Source organism: Leuciscus leuciscus, assembly GCF_965113295.1.
Source record: "Leuciscus leuciscus genome assembly, chromosome: 12".
NCBI classification, from domain to species: Eukaryota; Metazoa; Chordata; class Actinopteri; order Cypriniformes; family Leuciscidae; genus Leuciscus; species Leuciscus leuciscus.
Window position 1 is genome coordinate 42,141,058 of NC_138736.1, and position 23,714 is coordinate 42,164,771.

The following is a 23,714-nucleotide window of genomic DNA, read 5'->3' on the forward strand; positions in this document are numbered from 1 at the left end:
TATGACATTTCGGTTCTGTCACTGGATACTAGGTTAGACCAAAGGATGACACTCACAGCCTAACTAATCAAGATTAAACATGATGTTTACTACGTTCAATCTTTTGTTATAATGCATCAGTTTTAGTGTGTGTATGATCCACATCCCTGTCTCCTGTTCTGATGCTGAGATCCTTTTTAAAACTACCATTCAAAAGTTTGGGGTCAGAAAGATGTCTTTATAAAGCAATTAATACTTACAGTATATTCAGCAAGGATGCTTTAAATTGATCAAAACTGACAGGAACGACATTAATAATATACCAAATGATTTAGATTTTTAAATAAATACTGATCTTTTGAACTTTCTATTCATTAAAGAATCCCAAAAACATATGAAGAGGTTACTCTTAACATGGTCATAACAAAAGTGTGGGGATGGTCATAACATGGTCATAACAAAAGTGTGGGGAGTCACGTGACGCAGGGATAAGTGATGGCAGCTTGAAACGTATGCTCCGCTGTCCTTTGGGTATATATCCTTATTATATCCTAAAATACGTTCAGATATACAGGTATTTTTCTTCTATACGTTACGTGGATCTCAAAATGTCAGAAGGTGGCAAATGTTCGTCTTCTGGCTGTAACACTGAACAAAGAAAACTTCGCTCAGCCGCACAGACTCAGCTCAACATGTGCACGAGGGGAGTAACAGCTAGCAAAGAGGCCTCAGCTAGCACCGACACGGAGCCTGACCAGCCTGACATGGCTCAGATTCACGGGATGCTGAGCAAGATACTAGAGGAAACGGCGGATTTGAAAGAAATTCGTCGGTCTCTGAGCTCCGTGGATACAAAGCTTTCCTCCCTCATTTCCCGTATCACAGAAGTGGAAGACCGAGTGAGTCAGCTAGAGGACGAGCAAGCTAACATAAACGCTAGACCGATGGGAGCCACTAAAGAGGACATTCAACTATTGACAGATAGGTTGGCCACAGCTGAAGACAGATCTCGACGCAACAACCTCAGATTCGTGGGGATACCGGAGGGGGCTGAAAAGAGCAATGTTATCGCGTTCCTGAATGAGTTTATCTCAGCGACCCTTGGCATTGATCCAACACCGGGAGGAATCGAGATGGACCGTGCTCATAGGATTGGGAAACGGCTGGAAGCGGGAGATACGAACTATGGTCGAACGATTGTGGCACGCTTGCTACGATACAAAGATTGCCAAGCCATCCTGGAAGCAGCACGGGAAAAGAAACGCTTGACGTGGAACGGCAAACAAGTTATGATTTTCCCGGATTATTCGAGGGAGACGCAAAGGAAGCGAGAAGCATTCTCCCGCTGCAAGAAAGCCCTTCATGAGCGCAAGATAAAGTTTGGCATGCTCTACCCTGCACTTCTGAAGATTTTCATCAATGGACAGAGTCCACGGGTGTTTGATGACCCAGATAAAGCAATGGAATACATCGAGAGACGCTGAGGTACATGTATGACACTCTGTTAGTACGTCATATGCGATCCGTGTACCGCATGTTATGGATGTGCCTTGGAAACCTTATGTTCTCCTTAATCTAATACCTGAACACAATTTTGTATATGATACTCAGGACGGTGGGTCTCCGGGCTGCCCCTGTTCCTTAAGTCATGGACCTAAGAGATTCACCTTTTTGTTTTATTTCAACAATGTTCCTTGTTCGATTGTTCTTTGTGTCAGACTGGTTTGCAGTCTGCTGGTTAGTGATATCGTTACTGGTTGATATTAAGTTTTTTTTTTCTTTTTCTTTTTTCTTTCTTGTTAATGAGTATAATTTATGTTGCACCATGGATCTTATGTTATAATAGAATGGCCACCTATTCTATTCTAAAATATATTAAGATTGCTTACTTATGACAAGTAGTGGGAGGACATTATATTATTCAACTTGGAATGTGAATGGCCTTGGATGTCCAATTAAAAGGAAGAAAATATTTGGACATCTGAAAACTAAAAAACAAGATGTAGTATTCTTGCAGGAAACACATTGTTGTCCACAAGAATCAGTTAAATTATGCAGGGACTGGGTAGGACATGTTTCCTTTAGTGCTGGGTCATCTAAAAGTCGAGGAGTAGCTATATTAATTAACAAAAGCCTACAATTCAAGCTCAGGAGGGAGGTTAAAGATGAGGAAGGCAGAATAATTATAATACTAGCAGAGATACAAGGACATGCTCTGATACTCGCCAATATATATGCACACAATGTTGATCATCCTAATTTTTTCATAGACTTAGAAAGTAAGTTGCATGATATTGGACAGTACCCCATAATTCTGGGAGGAGACTTCAATTTTGTCTTAGATCAATTCCTTGATAGAAGTAAACCAACATTAAGTAGAATGCCTGATTCTGCCTTACTGGTTAAGAGAATGTGTTCATCTATGGGCCTAATAGATGTGTGGAGGTTGAACCACCCAACGGACAGAGACTATACTTTTTATTCAGGAGCCCACAAAGTTTATTCAAGAATCGATTTTTTCCTAATTTCCAGCTCCTTGCTACCTGTGACACTATCCTGTTTAATTGATAGCATTCTGCTGACAGACCATGCTATGGTCAGACTACAAATGACTCCATATCAGGAAACAGAAAGATCACAGATGTGGCGTTTTAATTCATCTTTATTACAAGATGTAGGATTTAAGGAAGATCTTCGAGCCCAGATTAGGTTATATGTGGAGACCAATGTGCCCACAGCTCCCTCTGCCATAGTGGCTTGGGAGGCCATGAAGGCCTTTATAAGGGGATTTATTATTCAATACTCTTCTTATAAGAAAAAGGTCAATGCTGCTAAACTTACAGATCTAGAAAGGAGAATTAAGAACACTGAAGCTAAATTTAAAAGGAATATATCTGAACCTATTTTAAAAGAATTGACTCACCTTAAATATGAATATAATATTATAATATCCAAAAAAACGGAATATCTTCTGTTCAGGGCCAGGCAGACTATTTTTGAATCTGGGGATAAAGCAGGGAAATTTTTGGCTAGGTACATTAAACAAAAAAATTGCAAATCTTCGGTTGCAGCAGTGATGGCTGAGGATGGAAGCCTGGTAACCAAATCTAGGGAAATAAATGATGTATTTAAGAAATTTTATATAAATCTTTACACATCTGAAAACAATGCCACAGACAAAGAGATAATGTCATTTCTTAATAAATTAAACCTTCCTAAGTTGAGTGTATCACAACAGGAGGACTTAGATTTACCTATTAGTTCACAGGAGATACTTGATGCAATTAAAGCCCTACCATCAGGTAAATCCCCAGGCCAAGACGGGTTTACAGCAGAATTTTTTAAATGCTATGCAGAAGACCTATTACCACTATTTGAAAATATGCTTGCAGAAGCATTTAAATCTGGCAAATTACCTTCCTCCTTAAACCAAGCAATTATCTCTCTTATACTTAAAAAAGAAAAGGACCCGACTGACTGTAAAAGCTATCGTCCAATAAGCTTAATATCTGTGGATTGTAGACTTTTATCTAAAATACTTGCAAATAGATTAGATAAAACACTTGGGTCACTTATCCACCCTGATCAAGTGGGCTTTATTAGACGGAGAAATTCTTCTGATAATGTGAGACGCCTTATAAATATTATGTGGTCGGTGCGGGACTCCAACGATCCAACAGCAGCTATCTCACTCGACGCTGAGAAAGCGTTTGATAGGCTAGAATGGAGGTATATGTTTCATATGCTTAAAACATTCGGTTTTGGTCAAACTTTTCTCAGATGGATAGAGATTCTTTACAAAGACCCACAGGCCGCAGTGAGAACAAATGGTTTGATTTCCTCTTATTTCACACTTCATAGAGGTACCCGGCAGGGCTCTGCATTGTCGCCAGGGCTTTTCTGTCTAGCTCTTGAGCCTCTTGCGGCAGCTATTCGCAAGAATAAGAATATTCAGGGAGTTAAAATTAATGAGTCTACACATAAGCTTCTGCTTTACGCGGACGACATCTTATGGCTTCGGACCCAGCCAAATCAGTCCCAGCATTATTGGACGTTATTGAATCGTTCTCCAAGATATCAGGGTATAAAGTCAACTGGTCCAAGTCAGAGGCCCTTCCATTGACTTTATACTGTCCAAGAACTTTATTTCAGGCGGGGCTGTTTCAGTGGCCTAGTGAAGGCATAAAATATCTTGGTATTCTCTTCCCTCACCAAATTGATAAAATAATCGAAAAGAATTTGAATCCACTCTTTAATAAAATTTCATTAGATACAGATAGATGGTCACCACTATTTTTATCATTATGGGGAAAGGTCAATGTCCTGAAGATGAATTGTATCCCGAGGTTGAATTATTTGCTGCAGTGCCTGCCTATTACAATACCCCAAAAATACTTTAAAAGATTCGACCAAATTTGCAAAAAGTTCTTATGGAATGGTAAACGCGCAAGGATAAAATTAGAAAGGCTACAGGTACCAATCAATAAGGGTGGCATGGGCCTCCCCAAACTAGCCCTGTATCATTATGCCTTCTGCTTGAGACATATAGCTCAGTGGACACTGCCACCTGAGAGAGCTCCTCCCTGGTTTGAGATTGAACAGAGATTATTCTCACCACTTTCCCCTATAAATGCTTTATCTAGCAATATACCCTCCAAATTAAAATCTCACCCTATCATATCCAACCTCTGTAATGTGTGGAAGAAGTTTTCTAAAGCTTTTAATATTAATGTTTATCTTAATTCTGAATCCTGTATTTGGAATAATCCAACCTTACGTATTAATAAACATTCTCTTCTACGGAAAGATTGGGTAGAAAAAGGAATTATTACACTTGCAAATCTGTATGAGAGGGATAATATAAAATCATTTGAAAGGTTAGCAGGTGAATACAATTTGGCCAGAAATAATTTCTGGAAGTATCTTCAAATGCGTCACCTGCTAATTGCTGTCATAGGGAAAGGAGTAGAACCTCAGCAGTCAAACCTTCTTTCTCAGATTACAAAAATAATGGGTTTGGGGCATGAAGCTGCTATCTTTTATACAATGTTATTTCAACAGACAGTTACCATATCTTATGCAACAATGTTAACTTGGTCGGCAGATTTGAACATTGATGTTACACATACAGAATGGGATCGTATCTGTGAAAACATTAAGAGGGTTTCAAGAGACATTAAGATTAGACTAATTCAGTTTAAGATTCTTAATCGATTTTACTGGACTCCGACTCGGCTGTTTAGGCTGAAGCTGAGAGATAATGCAGACTGCTGGAAGTGCTGTAGTTCAGAAGGGTCTCTTTTTCATTTGCTCTGGGAATGTCCCATGATTCAGAATTTTTGGCTAAAGATTCATGACTGCATTGAAAATATTACCCGGGCTAGTCTGGAGTTCTGTCCGAGGTTGTTTGTTTTAAATGATCCACAGATGACATCGAACTGTGGAGCAGCGGACTTTATTCAGACTAGTATAATGGTAGGAAAACAAATAATAATGAGAAATTGGAAGAACCCAGGGGAGCCCTCTTTCCAGGAGTGGAGTACGGAATTGGCAAAAGTGGCATCATATGAAAAAATTTCTTTCAATATTAATGACAGGACAGAAAAATATATGGCGAAATGGGGAAAATATGTGCAATATATTGCTACTAGATGAGAATGTGGTGCTTATTGAAAAATGTATATTTGATTTGTTGGCTGTTTTTTTTTTTTTTTTTTTTTTTTCTCCTTTTTTTTATTATTATTTTTTTATTTTATTATTATTTCTTTTTGTTTATTCTTTTTATTTATTTGTGTACATTTAAAATGTATCATCACTATGGGATACATGTTAAGATGTCAATTGTGAAGTTGATTACAATGTTGATTTTATTGTAATAGTGATGTTTAAAAACTTAATAAAATACTAATTATAAAAAAAAAACATGGTCATAACATTTCAGAAGCTTGTGCCTCAAATGGGTTCTTTGTGGAAACCAGTTTATGAATATTATATCCCCCCAAATACATTAGCTACAGGTTGAGATTTTGACTACTACTCTTACCAAAGGATGGACGTATGTTCTCTGTTTATTTCAAACTTTTTGTTGGTGTTTAGTAGAATCCGTTCTTCTCTCTCCCTTTACAATATTTCATGTTCCACTGGCAGCCGCACAAACCCCGAAGCATCACAGATCCACCGCCATGTTTAACAGTCAGCAAGATGATCTTTTCTTCACATTCTTCTCCCTTTTCCTCCAAACACACCTTTGGAGATTGTAGCCAACAAGTTGAGTTGTAACTTCATCAGACCACAGTACTTCATCCCAAAAGGACGCTGTCTTATGGAAGTGTTTTTGCAGACCTCAGACATTGGGTTTAGTGATGAGATCACAGGTCAGGTTTCTTTCTGATGACTCTTACATGAAAATCTTCTTGGTCTTCCAGATCTCCTCCATTCCTCCAGTTTCTTAATGATGTTTAAGAGGAATTTGCTACCAGGAACATAGTTAAAGGTTTGAGTGTCCATGTTATTATAGCAATGTGCTCTTAATGTACTGAGAGCAAATAAATAGATTCGATTTTTAAATACAGGATGAAATAAATGTGAAAAATATGATTATTTTAGATTTGACTGTCCTATATGCTCATAGTTTGTTTGTTGATTTCCTCATGTGTTTCTCCAAACCCAGACTCCATTATAACGGTAGGAACAAGCGTCACTATCACACACTGACGGCAGGACTCTCTCTTTCTGTCCAGTTCATCATTGGCCTGTTCCTGCAATCTTGAGCTCTCAAACAGAGTTGAAGCTGCTGAAAAATATCTGAGTGAAACATAATATTTCTTTAATGCTGGACTGGCTGTCAGCTCCAGTGTTTCTGTCCTCCACTGTGTATTTTAATGCTGATGTGTTTTGTTGTAGAACAGCGCCACCATGTGTCATCAGCTGACTACTGCGGCTCTGAGCTTCTCTGATGCTGATAGTGATGTTGTAGAACAGCGCCACCATGTGTCATCAGCTGACTACTGCGGCTCTGAGCTTCTCTGATGCTGATAGTGATGTTGTAGAACAGCGCCACCATGTGTCATCAGCTGACTACTGCGGCTCTGAGCTTCTCTGATGCTGATAGTGATGTTGTAGAACAGCGCCACCATGTGTCATCAGCTGACTACTGCGGCTCTGAGCTTCTCTGATGCTGATAGTGATGTTGTAGAACAGCGCCACCATGTGTCATCAGCTGACTACTGCGGCTCTGAGCTTCTCTGATGCTGATAGTGATGTTGTAGAACAGCGCCACCATGTGCCATCAGCTGACTACTGCGGCTCTGAGCTTCTCTGATGCTGATCGTGATGTTGTAGAACAGCGCCACCATGTGCCATCAGCTGACTACTGCGGCTCTGAGCTTCTCTGATGCTGATAGTGATGTTGTAGAACAGCGCCACCATGTGCCATCAGCTGACTACTGCGGCTCTGAGCTTCTCTGATGCTGATCGTGATGTTGTAGAACAGCGCCACCATGTGCCATCAGCTGACTACTGCGGCTCTGAGCTTCTCTGATGCTGATAGTGATGTTGTAGAACAGCGCCACCATGTGTCATCAGCTGACTACTGCGGCTCTGAGCTTCTCTGATGCTGATAGTGATGTTGTAGAACAGCGCCACCATGTGCCATCAGCTGACTACTGCGGCTCTGAGCTTCTCTGATGCTGATCGTGATGTTGGGATGTTTTCTCTTTCTGTAGATGATGTTTTGTCCCGGGGCTCGATATGCCTGGATGACATGGTTCAGGGGGACACTATCGCTCGACTGCACTGTCTCTATGTCGTGTTCAGAACACCTCACAGTTTCACATGAGAAAAGAGCAGATATTACACACTTTACACACATATTCTTACATTACTTACAATCCCATGTGATAAATATTAGATATCATAGTATAAACTATTTTCTTGAGCTAGCATGAAGACTAGCAATTGAGAAAATACTTCTACACAAATGTATTTTTCATCTGCAGATCTTTCCAGTAAAGAAGAGCAGAAAAGGGCTCTGCTAATATTTTCTCCAGGATCTGAGCAGCTTTGACACTAGATGATGAATCCATCACCATCTGAGACCGATATGGAGCTAAAACCTGCTGTGCCAAATCTAAATGAAAGCATGTGTGTATTTTGCACAGTTCTGATCTCAGACCTGAAGGCTGTTTAACAGTAATCTAGCGACATCTTTACCCATGAAGCTCTTTAGAGATCAGATGCTGGACTACAGTATTCCTGCTTCATGTCCACAAACACACTGGATTCATCATCAGAACCACACGATTTAAAGCAAGGACATTCTGTTGAAATGTTTTTAATCAAAGGTTAAAGAGTTTTTGCTTGTTAGACATGAATATAGAGGAAGATGAATGACAGAATGTCAGCAAAAGGGAGAACATTATAAAAGTTCAAATAAACAGGTAAAATAAACAGTTAAAAGTTAAAATAAAAAAAGAGATTTTGTTTGTGTTTTGTACAGTCTTCCAAATGCTGTTAAATTGTTCTTCCTTTGTGCATGTGTATATATGTATGTAGGATACTAGTGGCAAACAAAATAATGGACACAAACAACCATAGTAGTCAAAATTTAAATGAAAGAAATTAAAGAATTTCTGTATATTTATTAATATTATTATTAACATTTTACTTGAAACGAGTAAATACTATAATATCTGGATCCAAAATAACCTTATTTGTACAATTAATTAATATTCATGAGTTGAAAAATCCCATCAAGTCTCTCTCTCTCTCTCTCTCTCTCTCTCTCTCTCTCTCTCATATAACTGAACTGTTTATGAACTGGATCTGCTGGTTTTCCTCTTCAAACTGGTTTGGCAACTTTTGCCTCCAGAAGTAAAAGTATTTTCAGAGTTTTACCATGTGCCATTTTACACCAGGACGTAATAAGATTATTTCTAGTTTCCTCTACAGGAATTGACGTTGTGGGGAAACAGTTGATGAGAAACCATGAACATGTCAGGAACCAGTAACCCAACAGTTTAATCCAGGTGAGTGAACATTAGTCAGGTGAGCTGCTTTACTTCCTCATTAAGTTGAGGAAACCAGGAAATACTTTCTTGAAGTATTAAAAAACTTAAACATGAAGAACTTCAAGAAACATGAATTTCTTTATAGTATCAATGTTTTGGGTGGGATTGGACATAAAGGTCAATAATTAAAAAAATTACATCAATTATCAGTACAGATTGGTGAATCATCACAACTTTCTACAAGCCACAACTAAAAAATAAGGTAACTGACAAATGATGTGTTTACATATTTTGTATTGTATTACTAAAAAATTATAAGTAAGTTAGACGAGAGAGGTTGTAGGGTTTTACTTTAGGTAATGTTTTTTGTGAAAACATTCTTTCTACATGTCTCAAACTTTATTATATTTTATATAATTTCTGAGTAAATAAATGTGAGCTTGACATCGTCGAGTACAAAGAGTGCTGTTGTTAAAATCTCCTTCACCAGCAGGTGAGAGTAACATCAGACACTGTCACTTCGGTCTAGTTTATTTCTTGGTTTTGTGACAGTCCTGACACTCCTGTATTGTCTTGTCTCTGTGTGACACTTCTGTATTGTCTTGTCTCGCGAGTGTGCTCGAGCCGTGCGCTCTTTTCTGAGCCTTGTTTTTTGTTCAGGTGTTCGGATTTTGGCACTCATGTCTAGTTCAGTTTCGGTCCAGTGTCGGGGTTCGAGCACTCCATATCTTGTTTCTCTTGTGAGTGCACGGAGTGTGTGTTCATTCACTCGCCGTGTGATCTTGTCTTGTGTGTTTTGTGAGCGCTTTGTTTATATTTCTTTGACTAGGCGCTTGTGTTGTCGTGTTCTGTGTAGCACGCGGTTTTGTTTACACTGGCCGCATGCTTTCATGTAGTGATGTTTTGTGTGAACACACAGTCTGTAAATGCTCATTGCATGCGTGTTCGTGTTATGTGTGGTGAGAACACGCAGCTCATGAGTTTTTCTCATAGTTGTGTGCTTGTCATGTTTAGTGTGAGCACATGGCTTGTCATGTATGTTTCCTTGTGCCTTGTGTTGATTGTCTAACGTCGCCCATCTTGTTACCTGATTGATTCATTTGCCCCACTGTCTTCCCTCTTACCTGCCTTGTTTACCATCCTATTTATTCTCCTTTTGTTTGCAGTCCTGTGCTGGTTTGTATGATTGTATGATTCTAGTCGTGTGCCTTGCCTGGTCCTTCCTGACAGTCCTGACAGACCCATTTCTTCCTGCAATTGAGACCTCGCTTCATCCCTCAACCCTGACAAATATTTGAGGCTTCAGTGGAAGAACATTAAACTCTAGTGTTACAAACTTCCCAGTCTGTTCAGCAGAGATATTTCAGTTTTAAACATACAGATGTTGATTCAGATGATACCCGTTCTGAACATTCATTAACATGATTGAAAATCACATTAAACCAGAAGTGAAACGTTGATAATTACTGATCAGAAATCGTATTAGTTGTGTCTCCCTAAACACACTGAAGAAAATGATAAATGAAATGTATTGTATTTGAGTGTGTGTGAATGAGTGTTTCTGATCTCTTACCCGAGCAGCTCCATGAAGACTGAATGAATCATGGACGACACACACACATTCAGAGAAGGAGATTTTTCTCCAGGATTCAGGTACTTCAATCTTCATATGATCTTAATGTTATAGAAGACTTGTTATAGAATATTTTCTGCACATAACAGGGTGTTACAGTAGTTGGAGCCACTCAGGCTCTTTAAACACTGTCCAGAGACACACAGATACAGTAGACAGCTAGATGATATATGACATTATTCTTCCCATACACAAAATAAATATATTTGAAATATATTTTCAGAATATATTTTTGGAATATATGCAAATATTCGAAATTGGTCCAATAAATATATTTTAGTTAAATATATGTAAATATATATTAATTTTTTTTGAAAATATATTTTAGTTAAATATGTGAATATATTTATATGTCAATATATTTACTAACAACATATATGTTCATATATGTTTTAACTTTGTTGGAGTGTCACTGTTATACTTGCATCATAAATATTGTGCATATTTTCAATATTTAAATGACTTCAGGAAAGATGTCAATACGCTGATTTCATGCAGCCGCCATTTTGAAATCGAAAGTGAGGCTCCGGTGGGAAGAACCCCGGAAGTAAAGATAAACAACAATGCCTTGGATTACCAACCTGAAGCTGCTGCCGCGATTTACACTATTGGATGTTAATATTCAATATAGGATATGTATATAGTTCATTCCTGCTTCTTTTTTTACATTCTGAATTATATATAAAAAATGTATTTTATTTCTAAATGAATTTCACTGTATATAGTCTAAAGTATGAAAGAAATGTATGTATATTTTTAGAATTGACACAACATCATTAAACACAACAATACGCCATCGCATTCACGACTCTCCTGTGATTAAAGGCGGCGACACTTCCGGTTTTCTTCCCACCGGAGCCTCGCTTTCGATTTCAAAATAACGGCTGCGTGAAATCAACGCATAAAACACAACAATAAATCTAATAATTGCACTTAGTGTTAGGTACGTGCCACCTAATATGGCCTAATAGTCCTAGGAAATCAACTATCTGTCATTTTACATTGCAGTCATTTAAATGTATAAGTACAGTATTTATTATAGCTGTGTGTCATAATACAGTAGTGAAATATGGTAGCCTACTGTTGTGTATAGGGGAAAAGGTAGAGGAATTACTATGATCAAAATACAAAATACATTTTCGACCCTGCTTTTGCAAGCTAAACATTTTATGACCATATATTTTGTCATATATTTTACATTACATGTTATAAATGTAAATATATTTCACACTTAACATCATATATTTTTGTTATATTTCAGAATATATTTCAAAATGAAAGTGAACAACAATGCAAATATATTTCAGTGTATTTGGAATATATGCCACATATATTTTTGACACTCTAAAATATATTTCAATATATTTTTTTCCTGTATGGGTTGGACAGTCTCATCACTCTTCAACACACTGTCTTAATAGACAACCTTCTTATGTGGGATTTATTTTCATATTTCAACCAAATTGATTCTTGTCTCTATTATCTCTATTCTGTTAAAGTCAATTTAAGGGTGACAGGTCAATCTCACCGGAGCCCAGCTGTGTGTCCATGAAGAGTGACGCGTCTATGACAGAGCCAATACAATTGAAGGGAAAACACACATCATCTGATCTGAGGTACAACATTTTTGTTTAGACAAACAGAGAGACCACAGACACACACAAATAATGCATGTATGGCAAAATTATGCAAATATCCACTTGTTATCAAAATACAGAAATGGGTGATGATATTGTGTAAGCATGTATAACTCAGTGACTCACACTATTATAAAGCGCTGCAATAGCAGGAGTCGAGCACAGGATCAGGTCTCCTCTCACAGCTGATCCAGAGCTTCAGTCCTGATGTTTCACTAACATCTACTGACACACAAAACACTGATAATCTGGACCAGAACAATACTGACAAACTCAACCAAACCAGATTCGACCAAACTAAACACAACTACATCACTTATTGTGAAACAAACACAACAAACAGATTAAAAAACAGTGGTAAAAGATAGGTGGATGGATTGATTCTCTATGTGAGGTTTATCTACATGTACTGTAATATAATCTTCTTATCTCTATTCTTTTGTCTCTATTCTATTGAAGTCCAAACCAGAGGGAGAAATCAATCTCACTGGAGCCCAGCTGTGTGTCCATGAAGAGTGACTGGTCTATGACGGAGCCGGTGCAGATTGAGGGAAAACACACATCAACTGATCTGAGGTACAACATTTTTGTTTAAACAGACAGAGAGACCACAGACACACACAAATAATGCATGTATGGCAAAACTTGTCAGATATCCACTTATTATCATACAAAAATGGGTGATGATATTTTTTAATCATGTATAACTCAGTGACTCCACTCACGCTATTATAAAGCGCTGCAATAGCAGGAGTCGAGCACAGGATCAGGTCTCCTCTTTCAGCTGATCCAGAGCTTCAGTCAAAGTAGGGATCTGGAGGGCAGAGGCTGAGCTGAAGTGACCTGCAGTGAAGGTGGTGCGATGTCCGACCCAGGCGGAGCCGACATACTGAAGCTGAATGCCCAAGGGTCGCTGTTGACATCGAAGGTGGAAGGAGCGTAAGCGTAGGAGTCAGGGCATCAGGTCAAGGTGGAGTGGAACGATGGATGGTGAAGCCGCCTCGCACACCTGGTCAGACACGTGTTGCTCAGGCTCCGTGGCAATGTTTAGCTTGGTCGCTCATAATGGCGCTGGCTCAAATGTTGCGGCGGAGTCTCTTACGTTGCCTGCGCTGGTCTCTTGCTGCCGACCCACTCCACAAAACCCTCAAAAATCTCCCCCGAGGTCATTTCCCGGACAACTGCTCCTTAGTAGGTGTGTTTAGGCCGGCATACGGGTATGTGCATAGGCAGTCATCGGAGGAGTATGATAGATTTGAGAGAAAAATAGTAGAGTAGAAATACTCTAAATGTATTTCAAGGGAGCGATTTCCCTGTTCAAGGCACGATAACACTTGTTATGAAAAATAGCAACCTATACAATTAGAAACGTCTCGGTTACGTATGGTAACTGACATTCCCTGAAGGAGGGAGACATACATCAGAGGAGACCGACAGAAATGGGATCTTCGCAGAGAGACCAATCTACTTTAAGAGAAACTAAATGAGTCAATGCTTTCCTGTGGAAAGGAACACAGCGGAAGCCACATCCTGCCCGGAGGGAGGTAACGTGTGGAGCACAGACATATAGACTAGCCAAGAAGGGTAGTACAACATATTGAAGTCTCTGAGGTGGTTCCAGCCTAATCCTAGAGGGGAAGCGCACTGACACAGACGGCTGAGAGAAAGACACTGGCTAGCCGACAGGGAAGTACCGTGGAAGAATACAATGAACTCCCAGCCTAGCACAGGTTCCTCAATGTGCAAGAAGGCTCACTGGGGGAAACGCATTCTGTCGGTCAGGGAGAAGAACAGCTGGCATTGTGACGTGTCCGGGGAAGCAAACAGATCCACCTGTGCGGCCCCGAAGTGCCTGCAAATCAGCTGGACCACCTGGGGATGGAGTCGCCATTCTCCTGGAAGCGTAAACCGTCGTGACAGCTCTTCAGCTGCACAATTGAGCAAGCCTTGGATGTGAATGGCAAAAAAGCGACCTCAGATACTTCTGATTTCATAGGAGGAGATGGCAGGCGAGTTGCAACATGCAACAGGAGCGTAGACCACCTTGTCGGTTGATGTACGCAACGATCGCAGAGCTGTACGTACATACCAGTACATGCATGCCACGAAGCGGCACCTTGATCCGGCTCAGTAAAAGCGCTGTGTGCAGTTCCTACATTCAACCTAGGTCAAGACCACCCTTGTGCATCTCCATGAGTGCTTTGGCCTGGTAGACCTGCAGGAGCGCCATGGCATACAGGGCAGAGGCAGCTTCCCCACAGGCTCTGTAAGCCTTGCCTGCAAGAGCAGAAGAGAAGTTGCAGGCCCAGGAGGGCAACAGGCCGGTTTCGAGCATTTATGGTTGCCGTCCACGACCTAGTCACCTCATCTTGCCCTTCAGAAAAGAAAAGCACTGGGGCGGGGTGCTAAGAACCAGCACAGGCTGCCCCAAGAAACCAATCGTCCAGCCGCGAGGAGATGGACTCGGCGGGGAAGCCAACACTGTAACCCTCAGATCACCAATGCTATTAGCTGATGTAGCCCTCATCTGATGGCCACCAAAAGCTGCCTCAGCATGCTGAATGCCCAAACATGCGAGACAACGATCGTGACCGTCAACCGGAGCCAAATAGTCACCGCATCCAGAAACACACGGGCGGAATGTCATTTATATCTATTATAAATTCTACAAGTTAGTAAAAATGTACCACAATACAATAGAAAGTGATAAATTCTAGTAAAGGCGGTCATGAGTAGTTTAAAATACTTTCTAATCTATGTTGGTGCAGGATTATGTTTTCTCCTCTTTTCATCAGTCTTTTTAGTTTATGTGGCAGTTTTATATTACGTTTGACTTTTATCATCAGTGTCGTGATATGAACGGCTTGCCTTGCACAAATCTTATCACAATTTTGGAGCGCGCTGGTGAACACGACACGCATGCTCAATTAAATAAATGTCATATTGTGCAAATAATTGGTCTGTTCAGTTTGTATGGGGACTTAGTGCTTACAAAAGCTCAGAACGTGACATGTAAATAATTCATTAATAGCCTGATTTATGTTTCCATTAACCATAGTATAACTTTTTTGGGTTATTGGGGTGTTACATCCACCACCGCCACCCTCACCCGCAAACTAAACCTCTGTGTACTGTAATACAATTTAAGAATTCTTATCTCTATTCTTTTGTTTCTATTCTATTAAAGTCAAAGCCACAGGGAGAAATCAAACTTGCTGAAGTCCAGCTGTGTGTCCATGAAGAGTGACGCGTCTATAGAAGAGCAAGTGAAATTTATGGGAAGAGACACATCAGCTGATCTAAGGTACAACATTTCATAGATAAATAGATAGATAGATAGATAGATAGATAGATAGATAGATAGATAGATAGATAGGTCTCTATGTGAGGTTTATTTACATGTAAAATGATGTGTCAAATCAACCAGAGATTCCCTGGAAATTATTTTTATTTTGTTAATGTTTTTCAGAAGAAAGACAAATATAGTCATGAAAGCTAATTTTTTTTTAATAAAATGCCATGAACAAATATTTATTGCAGTAACGTCTAGGTTACGACTGTAACCTCTGTTCCCTGAGAACAGGGAACGAGACACTGCGTCGATTGACGCTTTGGGGGAACACCTCAGGCATGACAGGTGTCTGAAATCACTATCAAATCATGGCAATCCTATTAACGGTAGTATATAAGGGCGCCTTGCACATATGACAATCACCTTTTTGTCTGAAGGGACTGTTTGCAAGACAGGCCCCAAGGCATGGCGAAAAGACGCAGTGTCTCGTTCCCTGTTCTCAGGGAACAGAGGTTACAGTCTTAACCTAGACATTCCCTTTCGAAAGGGAAAAGGGATTGACGCTTTGGGGAACGATATACCAACGCCATCATGCTAAGGGGAGTGCATGCCCATAGGCAGTGACAACTGTCAGAATCAACAAATTCAAATGAAATGCCAGACCCACTCTCCCTCAGGTTACACTGGGCTGTCAGTGACAGCATTCCCTACGGTCATAGCCCAAGCTATATGTTTCACAGGAAAACCTCCATAAACAAGGCCTACCTGGGCTGCTCAAGGGCCTAGGACCACAGCTTCAGATAAGAAGGGGGGGTCCCTTTTCTAGGGAATGTGGCTAGGGAACCCAAAAGAACCCCCGCCAGTGGCAAATCTTATTGGCTGATCATTATCGGGGCTCACCTCAGAGAGGCCCACTGAAGCCAATTGCCTGATTGGCCAGTAAATTTAACAGCCGATCACCCCATGTTGGGGCTCAGGGTCAGGGCTAAGGCCAGTCATGACCGTCAACAATGGTGACTGTGTACCCCGTCACTCGAAAATCACTTTGAGGATTGAGAGGCCTACTAGGCCTGAAACACCAGTGCTGTCAGCCATTTACCCATTCTGCTGGGGACTCGCCTTCAGGGAGGCATGGTAGGGCCTACTAGCTGATAGCAAGTCTATTATGCTACGAACACAACATTGTTGGGAACCAAACCATACCAACACAAATATTGGAGCCACCCACAGGAGGCCTCTTGAGGCTGGCTACCTGGCGGCTATAATGTATGTCCCACAATGTAGGGGACTCTCTTCCGAAGAGCCCTGTTAAGGCCTACTACCTTCAAGGAGGCCTGCTTGACAGCGCAGCCTTCATTGGCAGATAAGCTGTTCACACAGTGCCTACAGAATCCTGGTACCTAATCACATTGCCCATGGCAGTGTACTCAGCAAAAACGCAACACTCTTTAAGCAAGGGGAGTACAACAAACGCCACCCTGCCTCAGTGGAGACCCCAGATTCAGGGGCCTACCATCTATATGCATGGGTGTCAGCTCATGGTAATGCTCTGTTTCGACAACCAAAAAGAAGTGAAGGTTAGAAAATCCCTCTCGACCCGAGCCATAGTGGTGTGAGGTGAATGATACAGAGCTGAGAGTGGAGTACTCAGAACTACCCTGTGTCAACAGAGGAGTACCAACCACGTGCCCCTGAGAGTTCATCCACCTGCCAGTGGCTCTAGGGGTGACAGAATTTTTTCTGTGCTCAGCCTAGGGGAGTGGGGCTTGCTTGCAAGCCAACCACCTTCAACCCAACACTTGTGCAGTAGCTCAGCGAGCTGAGTGGAGCCTACTCTGGTGCCCCAAATCCATATGCCAGCTCTGCATGGCGGGGTCGGACAAACCAAAAACTATTTCTTCGAAGAGCGAAAGACGGCCTGACCCTGCCCAAAAAGACCCATTGCACTGGGAAGGCCTTTTTGAAGGCCTAGGTCTTTATCAATCAAGTCTCTACACCAACCTGCATTACTCTTCTTAGAGAGGCTGACATCTAGGGATGCAATAAAAACCCAAACTCGCATAGTGAGTGCCAGAGGCAGAAATGCATTAGCAGAACGCCTTACCATCCCTAGTACAGCCTAGGCCAGCAACTGAGGTGGCCCTGGTGAGGGATTCATAAGATCTATCTGAAGCTCCAGCGTCAGTCTCTAGAAAACTCTATATATTCTTTAAAGAATTTTTTTTAGAGGAGACTTAAAATAAATAACCATTTCCATTCTTTCTTAGAATGATGTTCTGCCTATTAGCGCTCCGCTAACATTCCAGTAGGAATGAGCGGCGGCCTCAAAATGCTCTCATAATTAGAGGAAGCCCAAGGTGTTACAGTTAGAATGAGCGGTGGCACACCCCATGAGTTCACAAAAGGGAAGCCAGCACATACTCACACATGAAGCCCATATGACTGGTGCTTCTCTCTATCGTTCTCTATCGTACCAATTTTACCTTACCTTACCTTACCTTACCAGTGACATGACCCCATATCTTTACACAGAGAACAAGGGTCTGTAGAGAAATAAATTTGAGTGTTAGTTGAACACAAAAAAATGAGAATAATACCTACTCAGCTTACCTGAGGCGTGCAAAGTGAAGACTCACCAAACAATTCTTTATGAACATGGGGTCTACCACCATGCCTGAAAGAGGCACTCTCACTAACCAAGCCAAGGCAGGCCAACAGAACATACAGTAGTTTACCATTCATCATGGGCCCAGCCTCAGGCCTGATTTAAGAAGCACCTGGGAGTCGTGGAAGAGAGGAGAGGGCTAAAATATAATTACGCCCTCAGGGGAGGTGATCCATCACCAATGCTGACTGCGTTTGTGCTGGATCACCTCCCTCAGATCCTTCTTCTTGCGGGAGTTGTGCCTCTTCTGTGACCTACTCCTCCACGGAGGGGGTGCACGAGAGGCCACCTGTCTGGGGTTGGACATGGATCTCAGTGGTATACAGGTTTTAAACACAGCTGAATGCGTCTTCGCCTCTCTGAATTTTCCAACCACCGTTTCCTCCACGGAGGTGCCGAAAAGCTCAGAGGGCGAAACCGGCGAGTCGAGGAGAATGCCCTCCTCTTTCTCCCCAATGTCGCCAGGTTCAGCCACAGATGTCTCTCTGTGGCCACCATCAGCGCCATCAACCGGCCTATCGCGGCAGCAGTTTGTTTGGTGGCCCACCAAACAAACTTTGTTTCGAGCTCTAGATCTTTGGTGCAGGGCAGCTCAGCAACCAATTGCTGTCAAATTTTACTAATAGATCTACCAATCTCTGTGTCGTTTTGACCCCCCTCTACAAAATAGTGAATTGCTCAGCCAAATTACATGTCATGGATGAATATTTCCTTTCTTTTTTTATTTATGACTTTCTTTAACCAGAAAAATAACTTGATGTTTGTCCTCTGGTTGAGGAGACACGGAATGACTCTATGTGAATTCCTCCCTCTGTTTTCTCTTCTCAATTGTATTGTCTCTGTTCTGTCCATGTTTGTCCATAATTAGTGAACAGTCTATGGAAACTCGAGGAACATTTAGGGGAAGACACATGTCGTCTAATCTGAGGTACAACATTTCTGTCATAAAGATGTTTAACTATCACTTTTACTTTTATACTTTAATTTATGTTGTAATCTAATCATTTATTCTTTCAGTCTTGATGCTCAACTGGTCCAAAGCACATTTCTGCAGCAATCCAATCTGCTGCAGAAGTTTCAGTGTCTGTATGAAGGAACAGCAAAGCAGGGAAACCCAACACTCCTGAATGAGATCTACACAGAGCTCTACATCACAGAGAGTGAAAGTGGAGAGATCAATGATGAGCATGAAGTGGTACAGATTGAGACACAATCCAGGAGAGCAGCAACAGAGAATACACCGATCAAATGCAATGACATCTTTAGATCTTTACCTGGACAAGACAAACCCATCAGAACTGTGCTGACAAAGGGAGTCGCTGGCATTGGAAAAACAGTCTCTGTGCAGAAGTTCATCTTGGACTGGGCTGAAGGGAAAGAGAATCAGGACGTCCAGCTCATATTTCCACTTCCTTTAAGAGAGCTCAACTTGATGAAGGACAAAACACTCAGTCTTTCGGATCTTCTCCATGTCTTTTTCCATAAAACACAACAAACTGAAATTTTAAGTGATGAATATAAAGTGTTGTTCATCTTTGATGGTCTGGATGAGTCTCGTCTGTCTCTGAACTTTAAGAGTGAAGTGAAACTGTGTAATATATCTGAATCAGCCTCAGTGGACGAGCTGCTGATGAACCTCATTGTGGGGAATCTGCTTCCCTCTGCTCTCATCTGGATCACCTCCAGACCAGCAGCAGCTCATCTCGTCCCCTCTGAGTGTGTCCATCGAGTGACAGAGGTACGAGGCTTCAATGAGCCACAGAAGCAGGAATACTTCAGGAAAAGAATCAGTGATCAGAGTCTGGCCAATACAATCATCACACACCTGAAGTCATCAAGGAGCCTCCACATCATGTGTCACATCCCAGTGTTCTGCTGGATCTCAGCCACTGTTCTAGAGAAGATGTTGAGTGAAGCAGAGAGAGGAGAGATTCCCAAGACTCTCACTCAAATGTACACACACTTCCTGATCATTCAGACCAACATCAAACATGAGAAGGACTATAAGAAGAGAGTGAAAGATGAAGACATGATTCTCAAACTGGGGAAACTGGCTTTCCAGCAGCTTGTGAAAGGCAACCTGATTTTCTATGAGGAAGACCTGAGAGAGTGTGGCATTGATGTGACAGAAGCATCAGTGTACTCAGGATTGTGCACTCAGATCTTCAGAGAGGAGTTGGGCTTGTATCAGGGGAAAGTCTTTTGCTTTGTTCACCTGAGCATCCAAGAACATCTAGCAGCTGTATTTGTGCACCGCTCCTTAACAAACAACTGCATAAATATCATAAAAGACCTTGCTTGGGTGTCATTTAATCCATTGCCTGGCCTGCATCAGAAAGCTGTGGATGAGGCTTTACAGAGTAAGAATGGACATCTGGACCTTTTCCTGCGTTTCCTTCTGGGTCTCTCATTGGAGTCCAATCAGACTCTCTTACGAGAACTACTGACACAGACTGGAAGCTGCTCCTACAACAAAGAGGAAACAGTTCAGTACATCAAACAGAAGATCAGGGAGAATGGCTCTCCAGAGAGATCTATCAATCTGTTCCACTGTCTGAATGAACTGGGTGAGGATTCACTGATGCAGGAAATCAATGATTATCTGAAATCTGGAAAAATAGGAGGAACCAAACTCTCCTCTTCACAGTGGTCAGCTCTGGTTTATGTGTTGCTGACATCAGAGCAGAAGATGGATGTTTTTAATCTAAAACAGTTTATTGGAGCACAAAATACAGCAGATGAAGTTCTTCATAAGCTGCTGCCTGTGGTTAAAGAATCCAGATCAGTTCAGTAAGTCACACTGAAAACAATCATTACACTGATAAAACATGATCATATTTATGTTTTTAGCATGTGCTTTCATACCTGAGCAGCATCGTAAAAGGAGAAATTCATATATATATCATATCATTTATATCAGTGTTTCCTAAACTGAGAGACTGAAGAGTGTCATTGTTCTCTACAGGTTGAGTTATTGTGGTGTTACAGATGAAGGTTGTGCTGCTCTGACTTCAGCTCTGAGATCAAACCCCTCACACCTGAGAGAACTGGATCTGTCATTAAATAAAGTAGGAGATTTTGGACTCAATCAGCTTTCTGATCTACTGCAGGATCCTCACTGTAAACTGGAAATATTCAGGTAAGATTTTATAAAAGTCTCAACGTTGTCTGTTTTTCTCCTGTGGTAAATAATGAATGATATACAAAAATTAAATATAGAACAAAGTTTACCATCAAGTAACAGAAAAGGATGTTTAATCTTCATTGGATTCTTTCCAAAGCTTCTGAGGTAATTTTACTTTTGATAGTTTTTACAAGTCAAAAACATGATTGGATGATGTGAAGAGGTGATAACTGCTTTCATATACAAATATGTTAAGGAGAAATTCATATATATCATATCGTTTATAGCAGTGTTTCCTGGACTGAGAGACTGAAGAGTGTCATTGTTCTCTACAGGTTGATGGATTGTGGTGTTACAGATGAAGGTTGTGCTGCTCTGACTTCAGCTCTGAGATCAAACCCCTCACACCTGAAAGAACTAAGTCTGTCATGGAATGAACTAAGAGACTCAGATGTGAAGCTGCTCTCTGATCTGAAGGAGGATCCACATTATAAACTGGAGGCGCTTGAGTGAGTAGTGATGATTAAAACTTTTCATATTTTAATTGAAAGTTTAATTGAATTTTTTATAATCGTTTTTAGCAACAATTAAATATCAAGTTTCTTTTTATTTCAAACAATTCAATATTTTGCTTTCATCCTTGTCTTTTTATCCCTAAATGATGTATTTTGAGAGAATGTCAATTGCAATAGAAGATAATGGTAAATATGTATCACTAGTTTCTTTATCATAAATAAAACTGGGCCAATGACATAGAAAGAGGACAGTCATACGGGATTATAGATAAGGGTCAAGGATCATCATTCATGGTGACTTAGATGCAAAATCAAACAGCTTTAACAATCATGTATCACAATATTATATTATAATCTCTCACTTACTCATCTAAGTCGTTTATTTTAGTTGTTTTAAAATTGATAATGCAATAATGTTGCACACATTTGACTGTCTTTGTTTTACTTACAGGTTTTAGATGTTAGTCTGACCTTCTCTGGATCAGCTGATGGAGAATAAAGAGCCTCTACAGACACAATCACATTCAACAGAATCAACAGACACAAACCCACAGTGATCATCACACACACATATGTTTGTGTAACTTTATAGAATGATCCAATCCTTCATCCAAAGTCAAACAAGGAAACCTTCAACCAGATAAATATTCTGAATGTTCAGATCCAATCTGACTTCTGACCTTTAATGCCTGAATCATAATCATACACTGTTCGTCCGTTGGCCAGAGGAGAACTGAGCGACTGAGACTGAGTGACTGAGACACTGGATTATGACGTTATTTTCTTCTAGATCTGCTGTACAGCCGAAACAAACGTTGTTGCATTATTTATCTGTTATCACTGTAAAGCTGCTTTGAAACAATGTATTGTTTTGTAAAAAGCGCTATATAAATAAAGTAACATATATACTGGCAAATGCTCTACTACAAACATCTCCATATGTAATATTTGTTTAATGACTTAATTTTTTAGTAATTTAGCCTTTGATTATAGTAACATTCACAAGGGAATCATCTTTTGCATTTTATTTCTTTTTCATTTAAAGGAATGATGTATTGGCACTTTTAAATTTTTTAAATTTTTTAAATTACAAACAAACACAGTTGATGAAATATACGACCTATAATGAGCATTGCTAACGCACTGTTCCTCAATTATTTTGTTATACGGTAGGGGGCGCTATTACACATCTTCTGAATAGTATTAAATCTCCTGATCATAACACAGGAGAAGAAGCTGAAACAAGTGATAGAAGCGTTGCTGACGCACATGTAAAATAACACAACCTTCAAACATTAAACGGCATATAAATCAAAACCTAATGCCTAATGTTATCAACTAATCTGATTAATTTATCAATCACGCAGGCAGTAGTCTCTTTGAGTTGGAAGGTGGCAAATGTCAAACCAATATATAAATCGGGTGATAAATTAGACCCTGCTAATTATCGACCTATTAGCATACTCCCTATCTTCTCAAAGATAGCAGAAAAGTGGGTCGCTAACTCTATTGTTGCACATCTTAATGATTCTAATCCGGGTTTGCACCCTATGCAATTCGGATTTCGATCTCTTCACTCAACTGAAACGGCTGTCTGTGTTTTTGTTGAGAAGGTGAAGTCTTATCTAGACAAAAACAGTTATGTTGCGGCTGTTTTTGTTGATTTTAAGCGTGCGTTTGATACTGTGAATCACCTTAAGCTCTTGTCTAGACTGTCAACATTTAACTTCAGCAATCAAACCGTTAAATGGATAGAGTCTTATCTGTCAGAAAGAAAACAATGCGTGCAAATAAAGAATAGTAAGTCACCCTACCTTCACTATACGCAAGGTGTCCCTCAGGGATCAATTTTAGGTCCCCT

At 40.5% G+C, this 23,714-nt stretch overlaps 3 protein-coding genes across 3 annotated transcripts in view; 2 read left to right on the forward strand and 1 right to left on the reverse strand.

Moving 5' to 3' along the window:
- LOC309511315 (uncharacterized protein) overlaps positions 1–23,714 on the forward strand; it is a 224,296-nt gene that overhangs the window by 188,838 nt on the left and 11,744 nt on the right. The window contains exon 20 of the mRNA XM_082186420.1: positions 21,180–21,353. Coding sequence (XP_082042546.1) covers positions 21,180–21,353 — 174 coding nt within the window. The remainder of the gene's footprint in view (positions 1–21,179; positions 21,354–23,714) is intronic.
- Positions 1–23,714, reverse strand: part of LOC309511370 (uncharacterized protein) — a 220,937-nt gene that overhangs the window by 188,720 nt on the left and 8,503 nt on the right. The gene's annotated exons all lie outside the window — the stretch shown is intronic.
- On the forward strand, positions 8,826–22,783 carry LOC309511333 (NLR family CARD domain-containing protein 3-like). Its single transcript, XM_082186505.1, has 9 exons — positions 8,826–9,005; positions 10,569–10,640; positions 12,120–12,236; positions 12,717–12,833; positions 15,445–15,561; positions 19,083–19,142; positions 19,232–21,004; positions 21,674–21,847; positions 22,305–22,783. Exons 2-9 carry the CDS (start codon positions 10,591–10,593, stop codon positions 22,309–22,311), a joined length of 2,415 nt encoding a protein of 804 aa, XP_082042631.1. The 5' UTR covers positions 8,826–9,005; positions 10,569–10,590; the 3' UTR covers positions 22,312–22,783.

Excerpts from the sequence above, each read along its gene's own strand:
- LOC309511333 (XM_082186505.1), top strand. The coding sequence starts at position 10,591 with ATGGACGACACACACACATTCAGAGAAGGAGATTTTTCTCCAGGATTC. Across the intron at positions 12,834-15,444 it reads CACACATCAACTGATCTGAG|TCAAAGCCACAGGGAGAAAT; the intron begins GTACAACATTTT and ends ATTCTATTAAAG. Across the intron at positions 15,562-19,082 it reads GACACATCAGCTGATCTAAG|TGAACAGTCTATGGAAACTC; the intron begins GTACAACATTTC and ends GTCCATAATTAG.